This window comes from Vombatus ursinus, unplaced genomic scaffold, assembly GCF_900497805.2.
Source record: "Vombatus ursinus unplaced genomic scaffold, bare-nosed wombat genome assembly UNPS02014812.1, whole genome shotgun sequence".
NCBI lineage: Eukaryota > Metazoa > Chordata > Mammalia > Diprotodontia > Vombatidae > Vombatus > Vombatus ursinus.
In genome coordinates this window covers 73,311,765-73,335,612 of record NW_020954590.1, presented here as the reverse complement: position 1 = coordinate 73,335,612, position 23,848 = coordinate 73,311,765, and the positions used below count along the sequence as shown (strand labels likewise).

Here is a 23,848-nt window from a genome sequence, read left to right as displayed (position 1 = left end):
ACTTACATTATCCCGTCAAAATAGTGCTGCATGGTATCCCCATTATACAGATAAGGAAACCGAAGGTCATAGAAGTTATGACTTATCCATGATTGCACAATTAATGTCTCAGGAGAGATTTGAATCTATAGCTTCTGACCATAAGTTGAGTTCTCTGTCTCCTAAGCCATGCTGTCTACCTTTCAAATTACTCAATGTCAATTTGGAGGATATTTTTAATGAAATATATTTTATTGGCCCTGAATTGTTTAATATTTTATCAATGAATTGGATAATCGTACATATGCCATGCTTTTCAAATATGCAGATGACACAAAGCTGAAAAGAATAGCTAAAACGTTTGATGATGGAATCAAGATGCTAAAAGATCTCAACTGGCAAGAACATTGGGCTAAATCTAGTAATAGGAAATCGAATAGACAAATTCTTATGATTTGAGATAAAAAAATACACTTTAAGAAGATAAGGAAGTTCAGAAAGAAGCACAGAAAGCAGGACAGTTTTGACGGTAACTTTTAGAATTTATTGTATACATTTTTTGTATTGTATACATTTATTGTATACATTTTTAAAAAGTAAATGTTATGAAATGGAGATTTGAGGCTTCATATAGTATCTTTTTTTGCATGTTCTGCTCTATATATGAAAATGCTCTTTTTTGGTATTTAAATTTAGAATAAAAATTTTAAATAAATATTACACAAAATTTTAAAAATCTACTTTATTAGTGCAAGATAATTGAGACATGGTTATAGCAGTGTGTCTGAAAAAGACTTAGGGATTTGGTGGACTGCAAATTCAATCTGATTTAATTATAATAGCAGCAGCCAAGAAAGTTAGTGAGACCTTTGGCTGCAATGAGAGGCACAGTGCCCAAGGGGAAGGACATAACAGTTCCCTTGTATTCTGCCTTGGTCAGATTACACATGGAGCATTTTGTTTAGTTCTGGATGCCGCATTTTAGAAAGGACAATTATAAACTGGATAATGTCTAGGGAAAGGTGATCAGAATGGTGACAGGCCTCAGGATTATGACACAGGAAGTTGATTGGAGAACATGAGGATGGTTAATTTAAAGAGGATTTAGGCAAGACTTGATAGCTGTCTTCAAGTATGTGAAAGGCTATCATTTGGAAGAGGGATTAGATTGCAGGGGCAGATTCAGCCTTGATTTAATTAAAATTTTTTAGTAAACTCTAAAGCAACCCACAAACAAAATAGGCTTTCTCAAGAAGTAGTGAGTCCTCTGCCTTTTGAGATTTCCAGGTAATGGCTGGAAGACTATTTGATAAGAATTTTGTAGAGGGGATAGTTTGGACTAGATTGCCTCTAAGTTCCTTTCCAGCTCAGATTCCATAATTTTGAAAGAGAGAGCATTATGTCCACATTCTAGGTACATAGTCTAGTTATTCACTCTTCTGGTTTTGGCTCTTTTTTGAATATGGGTGAACAAAGGGAGCAGGTGTGCTCTAGAAGCCAGGGAGAGTAGGCTTTAACTGTATCAGCTTCACACTTAATCTAGTTTGGATCTAGGGATACTTAAAATTCTATCTAATTAAAGCAAATTATATTGGATCTATAAATCTGGTGGAAAGGAATATTATATATTGTCAGGAGATGAGCATTTTGTAGGTATCATGCAATGGAAATTTGCTATAACTTGTAACTGAACTTTATGGATTTTGAAAAGCTTCCTTTAAGAGAGACTTTGTACACTAGTCTATGATATTCACATATCACAGTATCAAAGAAATTCTAGACATTTTATGGATCTATAGTTTTTTTTTTACATTAAAATTAGGCATATGTGGAAGTTCAGATTTTTCAATGCATTCCTACAATGGGTCTAGGAAACTAAGTAGCCACTGCCACCTGTTGGTGAACAAAAAACACACCCTAGATCGACTTTCCATACAAGTTTATAGACATACACGTGTGCATACATATCACATGCATATTTCAAAAAAGAGAATTTTGCATGATTAGAAGAACAGTAAATAGTATTTTGGGTTACCCCACTTTGTTATCAATGAATTAACAAAAATCTATTGATCACTTTTTATATTCCTAGAACTGAACTAGGAAGATTTTATATAGATATAGACAGATATTGATAGGAGTAAGCAGATAGATCTCATATGTATGGATAGAGATAGAGATAAACATAAATGTGGCATAGATATAGAACTTGGGTCTTGATGCAAGAAGCTTACCACCTAGTTAGGGAAACAAAATTCGCACACACACACACACACACAAAATTTAAGAAATAATTTAGGGCTAAAGTGTATGCCATTGACTAGAATGTGAATTTTAAGAAAAGTCAGATCAGAGTGGGTTGGTCCTGTTAGAGAGGACAGAGCTTGAGATGTGGCATTAGAACTCACCTGCATAGACACAGCAGCTGAAAGTTTGAGAATGGATGAAGTATCCAAAGGAGAAAGTAGAGAGACAAAAGTGGGCCAGAATCTTTGAGGACACCTGCGGTGAGCAGGAAGAATGAGGCAAGCCAAGAAAAGGAAACAGAGGTGTGGTAGTGATGCACAGAGAAATCATTAACCCTGTTTTTAAAAGGCTGTATACAGATGGAGGAAACAAGGCCATGTAACTGAGAAGGTCAGGAGCTCTAAGTCCCAGGATAAGCTAAGTCTTACAATGAAAGCTAAAGAAACAAACAAAAAAAGCCTTTTAAAAAGTAGTAATGAGACCAAGAGGGACATTAAGAAAAAAGATAGGACTACTGGACAATCCTAAAGGACAATGAATGGGAGGTAATACTACTCAATTTTCATTTTGTTGTTTTCTTTTACAATGGGAATGATCTACAAAATAGGAAACATACTGTCAAACAAAAATAGTTCATATGTAATTACAACCCAACTTCAAACTCTCCAAAGTTGCTTTTCTAAATCTCTTCCTTTCTCAAGCTATCTATACTACCATTTCCCCTCTTCCTCTCAGCAAAGGATCTTACTTTATGCTTCATCAAAAATTTTGAGGTCTTTATCTGCTGCCTGCCAACATGTCCAGGCTCAGATTCTTATAATCTAGGCACTAGCTCACTAATGTTAAGACTCCTTAAGAGTCTGACCAATATGATGAGTGCTCTAATAAGTCTTGTCTTTAGCTGAAAAAAAAAATGCCCAAGTCTTTTTCATGCTTATCACTTGACCGTACTGTCTCCTTAAGCTACTGTACTATATCTACCCTCCCTTTTGCTGCCAAATCTATACATATTACTTCTACTCATCTTCTACTCAATTCTCAACCCTTCCAATAGTGGCTTCCACTATTTGGTTGAAACTGTTCCCCTCCAGTTCACAATTATTGATAAAGCCAAACACTTTTTTTCTCAGCCCTCATCATTTCCTGCAATATTTAACATTACTGGCCACATTCTCCTTTGCATACATGCATCGTCCCTGAGTTTTTGTGACTTTGCTTGTGACCTGGCTCTCATTCTCTTTATTGGACAGTTCCTTTATAGGCTCTTTTGCCATTTTATTATCCCATACTCTATTCAAGCCTTTGTCCTGGGCTCTGTCTCTTCTTTTTCTCTCCCAGGGGAGAGAAACCTGCAGCCTTGAGGCCATATGTGGCCCTCTAAGTCCTCAACTGCATCCCTTTGACTGAATCCAAACTTCATGGAGCAAGTCCTTTTATTAAGGGGTACAGAATGTATGCTCTTTCAGTGATATCTTGTGCTTCCAATGAACTCAATTATCATTTATCTGAAGATGACTTCCAAATCTACACATTCAGCCCTCATCAAGACCGGGACATAGTAGGCACTTAGTACATTCTTGCTGCCTGATTAATTTAACATAAGGGGCATCTCATTAATATGGTTCATCTCATGAATTTGAGAGGAACTGTATTTCAGGGTACTTATAAAAAAAGCAAATTCAATTGCTCGTGATCTTTGAAAATTGTAGAGAATAGGGAAGGTGGTACAACATTGGAAGAAGGAAAGATAGATTGTTCAAAATAAACCTGTGAGCTTGATTTGGCCATGAAAGACAAAGCTCAATTCTTATTTTGACAGGGTTGCTATGCAGGGGAATGCTATAGCATAGTATACCCCAATATCAGTCACACATTTGACACAGCCTCATGATATCCTTGTGGGCACAATAGAGAAAAATGGGCTGGAAAGAAATACAGTTGAGTTAATTTAAAACCGACTTCAAGAGCAAAGATTGATGGGTAAGGTCAATTGAGAGAACTTCCAATTGAATGCTCTAGGAATCTGTTCTAGGCTCAGTTCTATTCAACATTTTTTTTTCAGTGAGACTTAGGTGAAGGTATAGATAACATACTTATCAAATTTGGGTACAATGTAATGGGGGAGTCACTAATACATTTGATGATAATTAGGAACTAAAGATTTCTAAAGGTAAAATGACAGGCTAGATCTAATAAGATGTAATTTAATAGGATAAATATAAATCTCAGTTAATACTAGTTAATAGTATGGCATGACTTGTAAAATAATCAGTGCTACTTTGGGTAGCATTAATAGAAGCATTGTGTCAACAAAGATGGAGGTCACCTGACTGGACCATACATGGATTATGAGGTTCTGTTCTGAGCACTAGATTCTAGGAAGCTGGAGTGTATACCAAGAAAGGAGTTTGGAATGGAAGGGGATTAAAAATCATACTATTTGAGGATCATTTGATTAAACTGAAGATTCCTAGCCTAAAAAAACAGAGGACCCAAAGCAAGAGGGGATATATGTTACTTCTGTATAGATGATGTGTCCCCCCCCCAATATATCTGCATCTTCTTTTGAGGCAGGGTGTTATTTACATCAACATTATTCCTGTCATCCAAGCCCCAAACCCTAGATTTTTCTGTGAATCCTCTTGCCTCATCTCTATATCCATTCAGTCACTAAAACCTATCAGTTATAACTCCATAATTTATTGCATCTGTGTTCATTCTCCCTGTTGCCAGACTAGCTCAGAACCTTATTGGCTCACATTTCAACTGCCTTCAATATCTTGTTTTTAGAATGATGCTAGAGTGATCTTCCTAATGTACAGTTTTAATCATGCCATTTTCCAAAAAACTTTCATCGATTCTCCATTTCCTGTTGAATGGAGTCTAAATTCATTCACCTGGTATTCATGATCCCAGCCTATCCTTCCAACCTTATCTCACATTACTTCCTTTCACCTACTTCTATGGTCTAATCAAACTAAATTTTTCATTTTTTTCAACATTCCCCAAACTGTCCTACCTCTATGACTTTGCTTATATCATTCCTTCTGATTGAAATTCCCTTTTCCATTCCATTTCAGCAACTCCAACTGAAATCTCATATATCCATCAAGGCCTAGTTAAAATTGTACTAGGTCACTTCCCTGGTCAGTCAGTTAATCAGTCAACAAACATTTATTAAATGCTTACTATGTGCCAGGCATTATGATAAATGTTGAGAATACCAATACAAGCGAAAGAAAATTAGTTCCTACCCTCAAGAAGCTTACATTCTAATAGGAGAAGATTACACATAAGAAGAAGCTGAAAAATGTGGGAGATAGAGGAAGTTATGGTAGAGAAAGTCCAGAGTACAGCCTGGAGAGGAATGAAAGCATGGTTGGCCTGGCCATGCTACTTAAAGGTTTTAGGAGGAGCCATCTAATCAGAGAGAGAGAGAGGCCTGGATGTATGTGTTGGGGGTACTTCCGAAGTGTGAATTCCGGTGCTGGAGGGAACTTCTTGTTTCTAAGAAGTGGTGGAGAAGGCCCAGAGGGCAACCTGGAGAGGAATGATTAACCTCCCTAGAAGTAGTTTCTGCTTTTTCTGACTTCTTACAATCTTTTTGTACCTCTCTAATACTCACATTCTATGTAGTATGTTAGTTATTTGTAATATATTTAATCTCTATAAACTGCAAGCTGTAGGAGAGGAGAGATCTCACATCATTATTCATTTCCATATTCCTACTTGTGCCTATCATAGCTCACAAATAAATGTTTGCTGAACACATGATATTCAAGTCTTTTAGCCTTGACTTCTTTGCCAAACTCTAGTCTTGTGTCTCCAACTATTTTTATTCTTCTTGTATGATTACTCTAATTTTTTCCAAAAAAATTAATTTTCCAAAAGCAGCTCTCCCCCATGACTTATTTATTTTCATTTCTTTTATTATCTTGAAATGAGATAATATTTGTGAAGCATTTAACATATAGTGTTGAGGAACATAGTAGTGACTACATGCATGCTCATTCCCTCCCTTCACTTTCTTGACATTCTGATTCAAAAACGTGAAGTCATCTTTGATTCCTTTCCCTTATTCCCTCCTTCTTTCCTGCCTCCCATATATTATCAGTCAACAAATTTTGTCTGTTCTTTCTGACATTTGCCCCTTCCTTACAGTCCCATTGCAAACACTCTAGTTAAATCCATCAGCATCAGCCCATTCTTAGCAATATACTTGAAATAACCAATGTACCCCAATTATTGACATTGTCAATTAATTATATTTATTTATAACTATAGGCAAAAACAATTTCTCTATTTTACTTAAGTAAATTGAGAACAAGAAAGAAAATAATCCATCTATGATCAGTTAAGAAGTGGTAGAGTCAAAACTAGAATTGAGATTAAGCTAGATTAATTTTATAATTAATTTAAATTATTTTATTTTTGCTGAGATGATTCTTATCATTTAAAAATATTCCTGGATAAGTTAAAGTAAAACAATAAATTTACCTATTTTTTAAAATAGTATGAAGAAAGAGTGGAAACAATATTGACAGAAATTAGGAAACCTTAGATTGACTGTGCCTATAAGTTTGCACACAAATAATTTTTAGGGATTTTAATATGTTTGTATGTATGTATATACATATATACATAAGAAAAATAAATATTTATTTTTATTCCCATCTCATGGGAATATCACAGGAACAAATGGACAAAATATCATTCATTTGCCTTGTTGAGGTCCTCTTCAGGGAGAGTGAAATTTAAACGATGTCCAAATTCTATTGAGACTGCCCTATCTCCAGAAACCAAATATGCTGAAATTTTGAATTTCATCGAGAAACACTAGATTGCAGCAGAACTTAGAAGCTATACAGTGGAACATGCTCCTAGTCACAAACTCTTAGAGTGGAAGGGACCTTAGAGGTCATCCAATCAAATCTACACCTGAAGCAGGAAGCCACTTTGTAACTTAATACATCAATTCAGCTAATTGCTTAAATCAGTATTGTGCACTATTTACTCTTTGCTCTATGACTTTATCACTATCAAGACATTGTTTTCAGATGACAGCTCTTATCAAGTTAACTTTGTAGCCCTTTAAAGCACATTAGAGAAGTTGGAATAATTCCACAATAGCTGCAAGTCTAATGAAAAAATAGCCTATTTCATATTATATAAATAATACCCAAGCTTAAATTTAAATTCACACATTATCCTCTGGCAGAACTAGTAATAGAAGTATATCATTTTTCCTTTGGAACATTTAAAGAAGATAAACATTTGCAATTTATTTTGGAACCAGGGGATGCATTCATTTATTTATTTGAGATGTCTTCTGAGATCCTTTCCAATTCTTAAATATACATATGTTAAATTTATTTCATTTTTATTTTGTAATACATGCTGAATCTGTAGACAAAATCTAAATTTGGGGATTCATACTAATGATTTTCATTAGGAATAATAAACTTATATGTAAATGATAAAGATATATTATAATGTAAAAGAACATTTTCACATCAATAATAGTTGTGGATAACGGGCTAGGAATTCTATGTATTTGTTTTAAAAAAGCAACCCAGTATTTCTTAAAGCTCTCAAGGGTTCTTGGGAACCAGCTCCATATACTCAGAGAGGGAGGTAGATTGTAGGACTAGGAGACATGTAAAAGGAGTGGGATCATCATCATGTCTCTTATTTCCAGCTTGACTCCCTAGAAACTTTAGAAAATTTTCCTTTGCGTGAGAGTAGTCTCTCTCAGTTGATCAAGATTTCATCTCACTATCTTCTAAAGAGCTCATTATCTCGTGTTTTTCCAGTATATTCTAATCTATATAACTTCTCCAATATCTGCCTTCTATTGCTTGAATAAAGGGATTCACTTTCTCTTCACATTTGTTTGTTTGTTTTTTTAGGCGATTGGGGTTAAGTGACTTGCCTAGGGTCACACAGCTAGCAAACTTCGAGTGTCTGAGGTTGGATATGAACTCAAGTCCTCCTGACTTCAGGGCCGGTGCTTTATCCACTGCACCACCTAGTTGCCCCTTCTCTTCACATTTGTGATGGTCTTTTGTATTACTAGTATTTGGTGGGCAGCCATTTTTGGAGCCAAATTGTAGCCATTGGGCCACACCAATGAATGTAAGTTGAGGATACCTTCTGCTTTAAGAGATAGCAAGCAAGGAAGCTAGTGGCTTTGTTTTTTAACCATCCTGCCACTAGGCCAGCAACATTTAGGGAGGCAAATAAATATAATTCTAGTTCAGTATCCTCTCTCTCAGAGAACAGAGCAGTCAGCCTAGTTACCCTTTCTCCTGCTTCCCTCAAGGCAGGAATGGTATTCTCCCTTAGAGAGAAGGGGGACGATTCTAGAGACATTGATGGATACCACACATGAGTTGAATTTAGATAATCCATGTGGTCATATATAATTTACTTGGGTAGTACTCACACACATTACAACAATAAAAAATTAAAAAGAAGAAATATTACACATCTTAGAACCAGAAGACCTGGATGCTGTCACTTAGTGTCCTATCCTGTGTGACTTTGAACAAGTCATTTGACCTTACTAAACCTGTTTCTTCATGCATAAGATGAAGAGGTTGTACAAGATGACCTCTAAAGTCCTTTCTAGAACTAAACCTATGATCCTATGAACCTTTTAATAGACACATTTTAGGCCATCCATTCATATCTATCCTATGTTATTCTTGTCTATATCATTCCACAAGTTTGCCACAGGGGTCCATCCAACATCCTGGGGGTCTTTCTCATTTTCTCTTGGTGTTGTGAGGATACAAATGAAACAGATGGGTTATCTATCAATTATTCCTCACACCTGTCACATGGTAAGGCCATCTTCTGGTTTTATTTATAGTATGAATATCAAGATTAGTATACATTTTACTCAATCGTATGTTTACTCATCTGTCATGAGGTAAAGATTTCAGATTTATAATGCCAATAGGTAAGTTAGTCTTAGTATTATTTTCCTCTCTTCCTGATACTATATTTAGCATCACTGCAGAAGTGGACCAGGGCTGCATAGTGCTGGCTCTATGGCTGCTAGGTGGCTCAGTGGGATAGAGTGTGGGACTTGGAATAAGGAAGACATGAGCTCAACCCTTACTAGCTGTGTGATCTGGGGCCTCAGACTCTTATTAGTTTTGTAACTATAGGCAAGTCATAACCTCTCGGTCTCAATTTCCTCACCTGTAAAATGGGGATAATAAAAGTACCTCTCTTGCAAATGAGGATCAAGTGAAATAATATAAGTAGAGTTCTTTGTGAACCCTAAAGTACTATATAAATGATAGCTATTGTTATTTTTGTCCTGAGGACCATTTTGTACTTGCTTATTTGTTTCAAGGACTACCAAGACCAAAGTAGTCATTGAAAACTAGTCATCCTACTTATACTCTTATAGTGGTATTCACCAGCAGTGAAATGAACATTTCTGTACTTAGTTAGTTTAGTCAATCAATTAATAAATATTTATTAAGCAACTTCTATGTGCTAGACAGGGCAGCTAGGTGGTACAGTGGATAGAGTGCCAAGCCTGGAGTCAGGAAGATTCATCTTATTGAGTTCAAATCTAGCCTTGGACATTTAGTAGCTGTGTGACTCTGGGCAAGTCACCTAACCCTGTTTACCCCAGTTTGCTCATCTGTAAAATGAGTTGGAGAAGGAAATGGCAAACTATTCCAGTATCTTTGCCAAGAAAAACCCAAATGAGATCACAAAGAGTTGAATATGACTGAAATGACTGAACAACAAATGTGCCAGGCATCGTGCTAAGCAATAGGGATACAAAAAGAAGCAAAAGACAGTCCCTGCCCTCAAGGAGCTTACAATCTAATGGGGGAGACAACATGCAAACAGAACACAATCTGTTACTGGGGTCATACTCTAATTTTTTCTAGCAAGGCAGCACATGCCAGAGTTAATAATCATTTGATTTAGCTTTCAATAACTTGAGATGACCTCCATACCACAAGGAAGGAACAGAACACGTCTTTGAAGACAACTTTATTTCTAGAGCTGAACTCAATCTCTCTACAACTTCCATCCATTACTTCTAGTTATGAAGCTTCTAGACAAATGTGTTGACATTGTCAATGAGGTGGCACTGGGGAAATATTAATAATACCACTTTCTAAAGCTTTCTGGTTAGTAGCATGTCAAATAATATGGTAGGAACTGTTTGTCTAGCTTGCCAAAGAAGGTACTGGAGGGAGGCTTAATAGGATTTTGCCAGAATAAAAGGATGGCAATAGATTATAATAATGATAATAATAATAGCTAACATTTATATAGTGCCTACTGTGTGTCAGATACTGTGATAAGCTTTTTACAATTGCTATTTCATTTGATCCTCACAAGAACCCTGGGAGGCAGGTACTATTATTATCCCCATTTTGTAGATGAGGAAACTGAGGCAAATAGGTTAAGTAACTTACCCAGGGTCACACAGCTAGTAAGTGTCTGAATTCAGATTTGAACTTGGGTTTTCTTGAGTCCAGGCCCAACATTCTACTCACTATACCCCACTGATACAAGATTTCCTTATTTCCATGTACCCATAAGTTATTCTTTATTCATGATGTTTGATCCTCTTCTTTTAATTTTTTTTTAACCAGTTCAACTTCTGGGGTCATTTACTATATAAAACTCCCATTTTGAAGACAACTTTGTAGATTGACTTCAAATCCAGAAAAAAATAACAATAAATTATTTTCTTCAAGATCACAATTTTATAGCATTCCTTCCAGGCTCCTCTTTTAGTTGAGTACTCTGAAAACATTTTCAAGGGACAAGAAAATTACTTGAAAACATTGAGCTTATTTTGTTGATTTTGCAAGATCAATTTTTTTTTTAGTCATTCTACTTTGATCTCTCTGGAGTGAACAAGTTTTCTTTAGTTGTCCTTTGCTTACCCCTCTCTTCTTCCCTCCAAGTTCTCTTTGGTCTGGAATGACTCCAAACTTGCAGCCAAATAAGCACAAGGGGTCTTTATGTGTAGTGCACTTAACATAGTGTTGCACAAAATGTTTAATAAATGTTGATTGATGAACTAATGGATCAGGGAAAGTTTGGTTTAGTAGCATTTGTGTTAGGCTTGAAAAAAATGAGGAAGCAATTAATATCCAGAGAAAGGTAATGGTTTTAGGTATGAACAAAGGCAAGAAAGTGGGAGAATGCAAGGTATTTTCATGAGGCACAGAGTACTCCAGTTTGGTCAGGTTGGGGCATGAGTGTGCAAGATTGTGGAGAACCTTGAGTGCCAAGAAGGAAAATTTGAACCTTATTCAGTAGTCAGCAGTATGTTCCTGAAGAGTTTTGAGCAGAGGGATAAAAAAGGTGGATGGATAGATGACTAAATCTATCTGTAAGGAAGGTATTTTGGCAGTAGCATGAAGAATACATTGGAGGTGGCAGAGCTGAGGTAGAAAAACTTGTTGGTAAGTTTTTTTTTAATTAAATTTTATTTTAAGTTCTGATTTGTCTATTTGTTCCTGTCTATCCCCCTTGACCATTGAGAAGGAAAGAAAAAAAAATAGAAGAAAAGGTTGGGGTTTTTTTTGTACTCTGCGTGCATCTTTTTTTTTTTTGGAGGTGGATAGCATATTTCTTCATAGGTCTTTTGGAATTGTGGTTGGTCATTATGTTGATCAGCGTTCCTTTGTCTTTCAAAGTTGTTTATCTTTATAATATTGTTACTATTGTATGAATTATTCTCCTAGTTATGCTGACTTCACTTTGCATCATGTCATACAAGTCTTCTCAGGTTTTTTTTCTTTTTCTTTCCTGAAACCACTCCCTTCATCATTTCTTATGGCACAATAGTTTATCACTTTCATATACCTTAACTTGCTCATCCGTTCCGCAAATGATGGACACCTCCTCAGTTTCTAATTCTTTGACACCAAGAAAAAAATATGTGTGTGTGTACTTACACACACACACATACACACATATTACAGATGGGTCATTTTCCTCTTTCTTTGATCTCATTGGGATATAGAACAAGTAACAGTCTTGCTGGACTGGAGGGTATGAAAAGTTTAATAGCTTTCTGGGCACAGTTCCAAATTGCTTTCCAGGTGGCTGGACCAATTCATAGCTCCATGACTGTTGCATTAATGTTCCTATTTTTCCACAGCCTGTCCAGCATTTGTTATTTTCCTTTTCATTTTTTTTTTGTCATTTGCCAATCTGATGGGTATGGGTATCAGTGTTGTTTTAATTTGCTTTTTGTAATCATTAGTAAATTAGAGTGATTTTCATATGGCTAGATTTCTTCTCCTTAAAATTATCTTTTTTCATATCCTCTGACCATTTATCAATTGTGGAATGGCTCTTATTCTTATAAAATTTGAATCAGTTCCATAGCTCTAGATTTAAATCTCTCTCCATATATATATATCTATATATACATAACATATATATATATACACATGTACATGTACATATATGTAGCTATATATCTATAATTATATCCAGGATTACAAATGAGACCTTTTGAAAAGAACCTATTTGTACAAAGATATTTCTAGCAGCTCTTTTTATAGTGGCTAAGAATTGGAAATTGAGGGGATGCCCATCAATTGGAAAATGGCTGAACAAGTTGTAGTATATTATTATAATGGGATATTATCGTGCTATAAGAAATAACAAGGAGGATCATTTCAGAAAAACCTGGAAAGACTTACATGAACTGATACAAAGTGAAGTAAGCAAAACCAGAAGAACATTATACACAGTAACAGTAATAATGTATGATGAACAACTGTGAATGACTTAGTTATTCTCAGCAATATGATGATTCAAGACAATACCAAAGGGCTCATGATGAAAAATGTTATTAGCCTCCAAAGAAAGAACTGATGGCATCTGAATACAGACTGATGCATACTATTTTTCACTTTCTTTCTCTCTCTCTCTTTTTGTTTTGTTTGAGTTTTATTCCACAAAATGACTAACATGGAAATCTTTTATATGATTGTGCAGTATAACCTATATCAGATTGCTTAGGAAGGGGAGAGAAGGAGGGATGGAATATGGAACTCAAAATTAAAAAAAAAACCACCAAGTAAAAAAATTGTTTTTACATGTAATTGAGGGAAATAAACTATCAAAAAATAAAACAAAAACAAAAAAAGACTAAAAAAAAGAAATGAGACCTTTTTCAGAGAAATTTCTTGCAAAAATTTCCTCCCTCCCATTTCTCACTTCTCATTTTATCTACTTTGTTTTGTTTATGAAAGATCTTTTGAATTTTTTAAGTAAAATTGTCCATTAAGAATTTATCATAATATATTTGGGGAGTAATGTGGGGAGTAATGTACTAGTATGGCTATTGGGAGACTAGGAAGGAGTTGATGGCATAAAGGAGTTTATGGAGGTAGAATTGATAGGATATGGCAACTGACTGGAAGTGAGAGGTGAGGAAAAGGAACATTCAAAGGCAATTCAAGGTTAGAAATACAGAAGATAATGTGTATGATGGTGCCACAGACATAAATTGTGAAGTCAGAAATATAGCCAAACTTGAAGCAAAAGATGATGTTTGATTTTGAAAATGGATATAGTAAGAATGGGCTGAAAGTCACAAGTAGAAAGATTATTCTTAGTAAGTAACAGGGATTGATTTCAATGTTAAGAAATTCAGGAATGCAGAAGTGGGGCTAAGGGACTTCATATTGGTTGGTTTCAGCCATCTCAGTGAAGGAAATTAGATCTGCTGTATGTGCAAAGTGGGAGTGAGATGGTAGAAGAAAAGATTTGCAATAGTTGCTATGTAGCACGAGATAGGGACTCAAGATTAAATATGAAGGCAAATGAAGCCAAATTGAGAAAATGAACTGGGGCAATTGAGATGAATCAAGGGAACAAGGATCATAATAAGGGCAAAAAATCAGTTTAGTATCAATGAAGGAATAGGGTAGGTAAAAGGATAAGAGGTTGTAATATGAAAGTAGTTTGGTTACCTAACCTGAAGGAGTTTCGGAGGTAGAAGCACATTAACCCACTTGCCCAGAGTCTCAGAACTAATGAGTATAAGAAGCTGAATTTGAATCCAGATCCTTGCTTCAAACCTACACCCACAATTGTTTCTTCAGTTAAATATAAAACTAAAAATATATACTCCACTCATAATCAATAACAAAAATACTATAATTATCTGATACAACAATATTTACTTATAATTGTCTTTTCCAGTCAATATACTTAGAACTAGAGAATTTCATCTCATTTTTCTTCTGGTAGCACTTGTAAGTTTTGAATAGGGATTTTTTGAAGTTTAAAAATGCTGTCATCCTTTGAGTTTTTTGGTAAGCATTACTGATTTACAGAGAAATTAGATTTCACAAAGAGATCTGAGGCACTCTAGCTGATGACTTTTCCCTTGAGTGCAGCCCGCAGAGGGGAAAAGGAAGCAAAAGAAGTTTGACATGAATAGCCAGGGTAACTGAAGAAAAGATTACCTAAAATGTCCTCAGCATTTGCCACCCACCCAAAGCCTACTAGTGCTCAATTGAACATGCTCATATAAAACAAAGGAGTGGACTTCAGAGGGGCACTCATTCACTGTCTCCTGAGCGGGTGTGAAAGACACACTTGCTCCAATCAGAGGGAGTCCACTGCCATAAGCAAGAACGAAAGAGCAAGAGAAGACAAAGCATTTGCATTTTGCTAGTGGAGAAGGATTTATTCATCTGCATAAGGTAAACTCCCTATACTACAAAGAGCATCTCAAAGAAAGGCATTCCTTCCCCTTTACTCTAACTGGGAAGCTACTCTCTTTAATATCCAGCAGAGGGGTAGTTTCTTGGGTGGTAAAACCTTTGCCCAGGCCAAGTTGTTGCTGATTTTAGTAACCACGGAAGGAATGAAACAATATTATTCCTCAGAGATTAGTATGAACAACTCTCAGGAAGTAGAGGGAAGGAGGAGGGAATTACCTGTAAGGATGCAAAATCATAGTTAAGGAAAGGTTTGCATTTAAAATGTTGTCTTAAGAATGAAATTATCATTTTTTTCCTCTGAAAAGGTAATTGTATTCTACACATCCCCTTGACTGAGGATGAGTGAAATTTAAAACAGACCTGGTTATTTATTTATTTACTTAGTTACTTTATTTAGAAAGGGAGGGAGAGAGTTAACAAGAAAGGAAAGAAGAAAAGGAAGGTAAGAATGGAACGAAGGAAAGAAGGAAGGAAAGAAGGAAGAAAGGAAGTTTGTTTGCTGAAGTAGAGAGGACCCCAGTAAAAGCAGCCTGAGCATGGCGGTGGCAGGCTTTTCTATCTCCTCAGGTTTGCCAGGGGATAGAAAAGTCCTACAAAGTCCACCTAATTCCTCTCCCCCTTCCCCTTCTTTCACCACTTTCCTCTCATTGTACTTATAGGGGAATCTCTATAGTAATTGTGCGCTAGTGACATACGAGTACCAGAAAACGTTAAGCGCGTGGCTCACTGGCCAGTCTGGCCTGTGGTTCATCATGCCAGAATGGCACTGGGTAACTGATGGACGGCTAGAACTTCACAAATTGCCCACGAGAGGCTCCTTTTCTTGAGATTCTGAAGTTGATTTGTGTCAGATCATACATAGCTTTCTGGGCAATCGGGATAAACCCATCTTTTCTCTCTCCTCTCCCCTCTCCCTCCCCTCCCGCCCACTTCTGGAAAAATTCTCCATCTTCTTGAGCGCCTCTTGGGCTGCTGCCCGCTTCCCAATGCACGGCTTTTTGGGAAATTGAGCTGCAAGGACTGAGGCAGGGGCTGATGGACCGGGTAGGGGTACTTTTCCGGCACAGCAGTGCCAATGCCCTCCCCGCCGGGCAGAGAGGGGGAGAGATCCGAGAGGGTAAACGAGTAGTAAGGCTCTGGGGGGCCAGAGATATATAGAAAGTTATAGAAAGGCTACTTTTTAGTCCTAAACAAGACCCTCACTTTTTTTTTTTTAACCGCTCTCTCTCCGCCTCCAACATCCTTTTTCTTTGCCGAGTTTCTTTCCCGAGTCATCTGAGTCTCCTTCTTCCCAAGTCAAGGTTAGGAATTCGCCTCAGACACGTGCTGAGCATGACACCGGGAGGATCTAAATGTTGCTGTTTTCTTTCTTTTTCTCCTTACTTCTTTCTCTTCAGACTCACGGAAGATGCGGGCAATTAGCGAATGGCCCAAGCTGCCTACCCTCTTCCTTTTCATTCTCGCTTTGGCCTCCCAGGAGAGCCAAGAAAACCCCCGGGGCCGCAGGGAAGCAGGCGCGCAGGGAGATAAAGAGAAGCTTCTCCATCTCCTTCCAGCGCCCGTAGCTTCCAGTAGCACCCACGTCCCTCAGCAGCTCAGCGCGGGCAGGGTGCGCTCCTCTAGCCAGCGGGAGCGCGTAGTGTATGCCACCACCTCCTCTACTTCCTCCTCCTTCTCCGAACCCCCGAGGGACCGAGACGACCGGACGCTGCGCTTCTCCGCCTCCTCCTCCATTGAACCAGCCGGCTCCTGGCTCCTCGGCGTACCAAGGAGCGCAGGTAAGAACCAATTCCAAGACCTGTTTCTTTCCTTCGCTACCTGTTCGGCGGACCTGACCTGCATCCAGCTTCTGGATGTTGGAACGGACTAGGGCTTGAGAGAGCCTCCTATCTCACGCCAGAAATTACAGTCTCATTGAGAAAAACAAAAACATAAAGTTTACACCCTCTCTGAAGCTTTCCATTCTAAAGCCTGCCCCTTAGAATTGGTACTTCGGTCCGGGGACTTTGAGAAGAGAAGAGAGGGAAAGGGTATATTCGGGGATCCAAGGAAGAAGAAAGGGAGTAAATTATGCTGAGGCGAATGGAAGTCTCAGTCACGCAAATACTCTACATTAAACTCTTCTGCACGAATTTGGGCTTTGGTTTCATTTGAAGACAGTGAGAGGTTTACATTTCTTCCCAGTTGGCCACACACGTTGATTTCCGTTATTATTAAAGACAGAGGGGTTGAGTGCAAGGATTGCTGAACTGAGAGTAAGCACTATATAAATCTAAATTTTTTTAAAATTTTATTTTTAGGCAATTGGGGTTAAGTGACTTGCCTGGGGTCACACAGCTAGTAAGTGTCAAGCGTTTGGTCTGAGGCCAGATTAGAACTCAGGTCCTCCTGATTTCAGGGCTGGTGCTCTATCCACTGTGCCACCTAGGTGCCCCTTAAATCTAAATTATTTAGTGCTGGATTTAGGATCTGTGTTCGAAATAGGGTTCTGCTGTTTATAAACAGTGTGACCTTGGGCGTGTCAAAAGCTCTCTGGGCCTCTAAGATTCCTTCTAGCTTGAAATCTACTTTCCTAGGATCTGAATTTCCATCAGTAATCAGCTTCTCTAGGTCTTTTAAAATATAAATGGGTCTGGAAAGAGACAGAATCCCCCAAAGTACTTTGGGGAGCAAGTTGCCAGGAGGTGGACGGTGGGAGGAGAGAAAAGACTGGCAATGGAGAGAATGGGTAGAGAGGGAAGTTAATGAGAGAAAGCTGAAGATAAAGGCTAGAGTGAAAAGGACAAATTAGAAGGAAGGTCTATAAAATTATAAGGGAAAGAGAAGATAGTAATTACATATATATCATAAAGCACATCCACATATGTTATTCCCTTAGTCCCTGGACACTTGGGACAAGTTATTGTTTTAAACCTCTTCCCCCACACACCTCTTCAGCCAGTGACTAAGTATTGAGAATATAGTTTTACGGTTGAAGAAGCCAAGGACCGGCAAATAACTTCAAGGGGGTTACATTGCTGAACTAGAACTAGAATTCAGATCTTCTGATTCCAAGGCCAGTGGACAAGCCTCTGCACTATTGCTATATCAAGCTAGCAAAATGCCCTGGAAAACTTGAAGAAATGAAGTTTGAAGAGATGGTTTCTTTTTTTCATCTTTGCCCATTGGTCTTTAGTACTAGATTGTTGTTGATTTTTTTCTATCTGTGTAGAGTCATATGATCATAGATTTAAAGCTGGAGGGGCCTTAGAGGTTATGTAAACTTTGCCTCTATTGTTTGCATGCCCATAGGAAACTCACCACCTCTCTGTTTTTGTTGTTCAGTCATTTCATGTCTCACTCTTTGTGACGCCCATTTGGGGTTTTCTTGGCAAAGATACTGGAATGGTTTGCCATTTCCTTCTCCAGATCATTTTACTGATGAGGAACTGAGGCAAACAGGGTTAAGTGACTTGTCCAGGGTCACACAGTAGAAAGTGTCTGAAGCCAGATTTGAACTCAGAAAGAGGAATCTTCCTGACTCCAGGCCTGGTGCTCTCTCCACTTTACCTCTTAGCTGCTTCTTCATATGATCCTTGTATGTAAAATGAAGGGATTGGACTCAAAGTCTCTTCCAGCTCTAAATCTATAATCCCTAACCTTAAATAACAGAGAAGGTATTTGAGCTCAGTTCTTTGGCTGCCAATCCAGCACATTTTGCATTGTACTACATAAAGTGCCCTATGTAAATCTCAGATCGATGATATCCCCTGTTCACCTCCTGACTTTTAGAAACCATCCCTGGAAGACTAAGTAATGTAGTCACAAACCCAGACTATAAAGAAACTATAGTTGTTTCCACTTAGACCCAGTATCTCCAGGCAGACTACTTCTTCCTCAGGGCAGTTCCTTAAAGCCATCAATCTTGACCCATAAAATAAACATAAAATGATTCCCTGTGGCTGTGTCCCATCTATATAGCAGGCCTCCTGACATAATGCTCTCATGACCAGGAATTAAGCAGAAGAATGGAAACTCAAGGTTCCTGCCAGACCCTAACTTGGCTGGGGCATACCATATATATTCAGGCCCCTCTACCTCATTTTTCACATTGTGCAAATAGAGAGAATCTAGGACAGTGGAATCAAAGGTCTGTCACAGGACCTTTTCCTTTTTAGTAATAGAAATTGTACAAGTTTGAGGTAGACCAAAGTTATGATACTGTAAGTGTTTCATTCATACAAACTGATTTTAATATATTTTTAGCTCATTCAACCCAAATTATAGCTAAGAAAGAAAATTTTTCTGTATGGGATGTAAAGGCGGTTAAATTTCTAGGAAAAATAAATGTTCAGTGGCTCCCTATTGCTTCTTCACAATCTGAGTCCTATTTCCTTTTCCAGTCTTACTTTATACTGCTCCCCTATGAACACTCTCTATTTCAATCAAATTGATCCATTAGCAGTTCACCAAACAAAAGCATGCTATAGATATAGCTTACTTAGATTTTAGCAAAGCTTTAGATAAAAATCTTATTCTGTCTTTGTACAGGAGATGGGGAGATATAGAGTAGATGATAATGTCATTAGATAGATTTAGAACTGGGTGAATGTCCAGTTTCAAAGAGTAATTGTTAATAGTTCAATGATGCTGTGGCAGGATGTCTCTAGTGGAGTACCTCATGGATATGTGATTGGCTATTTAACATTTTTATCAGTGACTTGAATAAAGGCCTAGATGGAATGCTTATCAAATTTATTGAGGACACAAAGCTGAAAGAGCCAGATAACATATGAAATGATAAATTTAGGATCCAGACAGCTAGGTGGTGCAGTGGACAGAGCACCAGCCCTGGAGTCAGGAGGAATGGAGTTCAAATCCGGCCTCAGACACTTACCAGTTGTGTGGCCCTGGACAGGTTAGGTAACCCTGATTGCTTCCAAAATAAATAAATAAAATACATAGAACTGTGTGTGTGTGTTCATAGGGATGGAACATTGTACTGTATCGTATTGTACTTAGGATCCAAAAGGGTCTTGATAGGCTGTTAAACACTGGACTTAATTAAATAAAATGAAATTTCACAGGAATATAAATGGAAATCTTAACACTTGGGTACAAAAAAAATCAGCTTCACAAGTATAAGATGGAGGAACCCTGGTTAGAAAACACTTGTTCTGTAAAGGAAATGGGGGGGGGTGATGTTTAATGGACAATTTCAATATGAATCAGCAGTGTAACATGGTGTAACTAATTTGATCTTGGTAGCTTTAAGAAAATTATAGCTTTCAGGAAGGCGAGGGCAGAATCCCATTGTACTCTTTCCTCATCAGACCTCTTTTGGAATATTGTGTTTACTTCTGGTCACATGATTTAATAAGTACATTGATAAACTGGAGAGTATCTCTATGGAAGACTTGAGATCATGTCGTATGAAAACTGGCTGAAAGAACTGAGCATGTTTAGTGTGGAGAAGAGAAAGCCCCAGGGGGACAGTATAACTGTCTTCAAGCATCTCCAAGGCTGTCATGTGGAAAAGACATTAAACTTGTTTTGTTTGAGGTCAGACGGTAGAAACAGGAGTAATGAATGGAAATTTCAAAGAAGGCAAGATAGGCTTGATGTCAACTCCCCAGCAGTTAGAGTTTTTCAGAAGTGGCATGAGCTGCATCAAGAGGTGGGTTCCTCATACTTGGAGGTCTTTAAGCAGAGACTGGACAACCACTTCTAGACATGTTATGATGGAGATTAGCCTCTTTCAGCTTTCCAATTCTGTGATTCTGTGAGTATACATTTTTATTAGATGAATTGAAAGGCTGCTCTTCCTCTCTCATTAGTCTGTTGTGTAAATCTACATGTTTTTTCTGGGGGGGTCTGGACCAATGACTTTATTGTTATAGAGACTTTCAGTGATAAAATTCTCTCTACCAATGAGTATCTAAAACTGTTCTAAAATTTAAAGTCTTAGAAAAATGCCTGGGACACTTAAAGGTTAAGTGACTTGCTGAGGGTTATACAGCCAGTATATATCAGAAACAAAACCTGAATCCACATCTTCTGAACCTGATTCTGGCTCTCTAGCCTCAGCCATGAAGCCCCTTTTGTATTCATATTTTGACTTTTAATTCCATTGCTAGAATACAATTATAGAAACAAGGATTTTCCCTTAGAATTTTAGATCTTATAGCTTTTGTATGGGGAGGCAGAAGAGAAAGCACTGAAAATGGTTGCTCGTTTGCTATAGGGAGAGATGAAGGAATCACAATTTATTTTTCCCCTCACAAACCTATGGTAGTTGTGAAGAGAGTTGTAAAAGTGTGAATTAGACATATGCTAGTATATTCTGGCATATACACAGGTATTCATCGGCATCTAGGAATTCCACAAGCATTCATACATACATATATGTATACATATATATACACACATATATACATATAAACAGAATACATTTTCTAAAAATTTACTTTTAACTTACATGAAATATATCATTTTTTAAAACCTTAGTCAGCTATAATATATTCTCTAAATGTAATTTAATTAGAATTATTTCAATTTCTTGTATGTTTTTGAAATGATCTGGTTTTTATTGTTTCAGAAAACACTGGCTGTCACCCTTAAAGTAACTAAACAAAAGCCTCAGTTTCTTCATTGGTAACATGGCTATGCTAATGCCTGTCCTATTTGTCCCTCAGAATGGTTGTGTGGATCAAATAAAATGACATATGAAAAATACTTTGTCAGTTACAGGGTGTTACTGTTAGTATAGACAAGAAGGTTGTTCAGCTGAACTGAGTGGGGGAAGTGGCAACAGCTACAGTTCGTAGCTCTGAGTATTGCATCAAATCCTCCTGCTCGGTGTTCTGCTTGCAAACAATCAGTTTACACACCGCTGCAGTTGTTTGGAAGCTGGTCCCCAGCACACTCTCCGAGTAGATCTTAGAGGGTTTGGAGGAAGGAGAGGGAAGGAACCTAGAAGTTTCATAGCTTAGCTGCAAGGGTTAGGTATTCTTAGCATCTGTCTCTGAGAGTGCATTTTTTCCTGCGCTGTGAGCATTCTCCGGCCAGTGCCGGGTATCTTAGATGCCAGTCATGCTGATAAGATTTGGGACACAAAGAATATTAAAAACATTTTGACTGTGATGTATCTGGGTCACAAGGTCACTGAAAACATTAATTTGACTGGACCTGTTGAATCATACCATCTCTCAGAGTGCATCTATGTCAGGGTCATGGGACATTGTATAAATGTAAAGTTTAATCATTATCATTATTTATTAAGATTTATCATGAAATCTGGTAATATATCTAACTCATGGCACTACTCTATCAAGTTCTTCTATCTGTGTGAGCTCTTCTCCTTTGCCGGGTGTTCATCCAGGTCACCGAACTCCTCCCACACTGGGTGGGTGTCCCTTAGGTCTCTGTCCTAGGCCCTCTTCTCTATTCTATTTCACTTGCTGATCTCATCAGCTTCCATAGATTCAAGGATGATTTCAATGCTGATATTTCCCAGATGTACTTTTTCAGCCTTAAATTCTCTTCTCATCTCCAGACTTTCATCACCATCTGCCTATTAATTGTTTAAAACTGAATGTCCTATAGACACCTTAAACTTCAAAAGTGAATCCATTATTGTTTCCCCCAAACCCTTTCCCCTTCCAAACTTTCTTATTGTTGTTGAGGCACCATCATTTTCCCACTCTCTCAGGCTCTCACCTTAGGTGTCATCCTCCACTCCTCACTATTTCTCACTAGCCCATATCCAATCTATTGCCAAGTCTTGTTGATTCTACCTTCATAACATCTCTCACATATGCCTCCTCTCTCTTCTCACACTGCCACCGCCCTGGTGCAGGCCCTTATCATCTCATGCCTGGACTATTGCAATAACCACCTGTTGGGGCTGGGAGTGTCTCCCTGCCTCAAATCTCTCCCTACTCCAGTTTATTTTCTATTCAGCTATCAAATTGATCTTCCTAAAGTACAGGTCTGATCTTCCCACCCATCCTCAACAATTCAATAACCTCCTATCACCTCCGTGATCAAATATAGAATCCTCTAGCATTTAAAGTCCTTCATAACTTGGCCTCCTTCTTCTTTTCCAGTCGTACACTTTACTGCCTCCTCATGTATATGGTAATTCAGTGACACTGAACTCCTTGCTGTTCCTCAAACAAGATACTCTATCTCCCAATTCTGGGCCTTTTCCCCGTCTGTCCCCTGTTCCTAGAATGTTCTGCCTCCTCAGTTTCACCTTTTGGCTTTTCTGTCTTTCTTCTAGCTCAGCTAAACTCCCACCATTTCCAAGGGGGCTTTCCCCCTCCACCATAGTGTTAGTACCTTCCCTCTTTTGATTATCCCCATTTTGTCCTGTATATATCTTGTTTATGCATCATTGTTTGCCTTTTGTTACCTGCCCTCCACCTCCCCTGACTCATTAGACTATGAGATACTTGAGAACAGGAACAGGGACTATCTTTTGCCTTATTTTGTATTCCCATTGCGTAGCACAGGACCTGGTATGTTGTAGGTGCTTAATAAATGATTATTTGTTGTGGGATGGGAACAATGACACAATCTGGATGTTGTTGTGATGTTAGTCTTAAAGAGCACTTATCACTTTTAGGGCAGTGAGAGGCAGTGTAGACAACTGGCTTAGAGTACCTGGGTTCAAGTCCAATCTCTGACACTTACTGACTCTATGGCCCTGGGCAAGTCCACTTAATCTCTCAGTTCCCCTGAGCAACTCTCTGAGAACTCTTAAGTTGTAAAACAGTTGCTGATAGACATTAGCAAAGGAGGTTTCCTTCCTGGGAATTACACGATTGAAATAGAAGTCTAGTGTATACACACACACACACACACACACACACACACACACACACACACACACA

The 23,848-nt window shown here is 37.9% G+C and overlaps 1 protein-coding gene across 1 annotated transcript in view; it reads left to right on the top strand.

Annotated features, from left to right (window-relative positions):
* The first annotated feature begins 14,894 nt into the window (after window positions 1-14,894).
* LOC114053868 (ALK and LTK ligand 2-like) overlaps window positions 14,895-23,848 on the top strand; it is a 26,197-nt gene continuing 17,243 nt past the window's right edge. Inside the window, exons 1-2 of the mRNA XM_027876968.1 lie at window positions 14,895-14,951; window positions 16,370-16,750. Of these exons, the coding sequence (XP_027732769.1) occupies window positions 16,381-16,750 (370 nt within the window). The 5' untranslated portion in view covers window positions 14,895-14,951; window positions 16,370-16,380. The remainder of the gene's footprint in view (window positions 14,952-16,369; window positions 16,751-23,848) is intronic.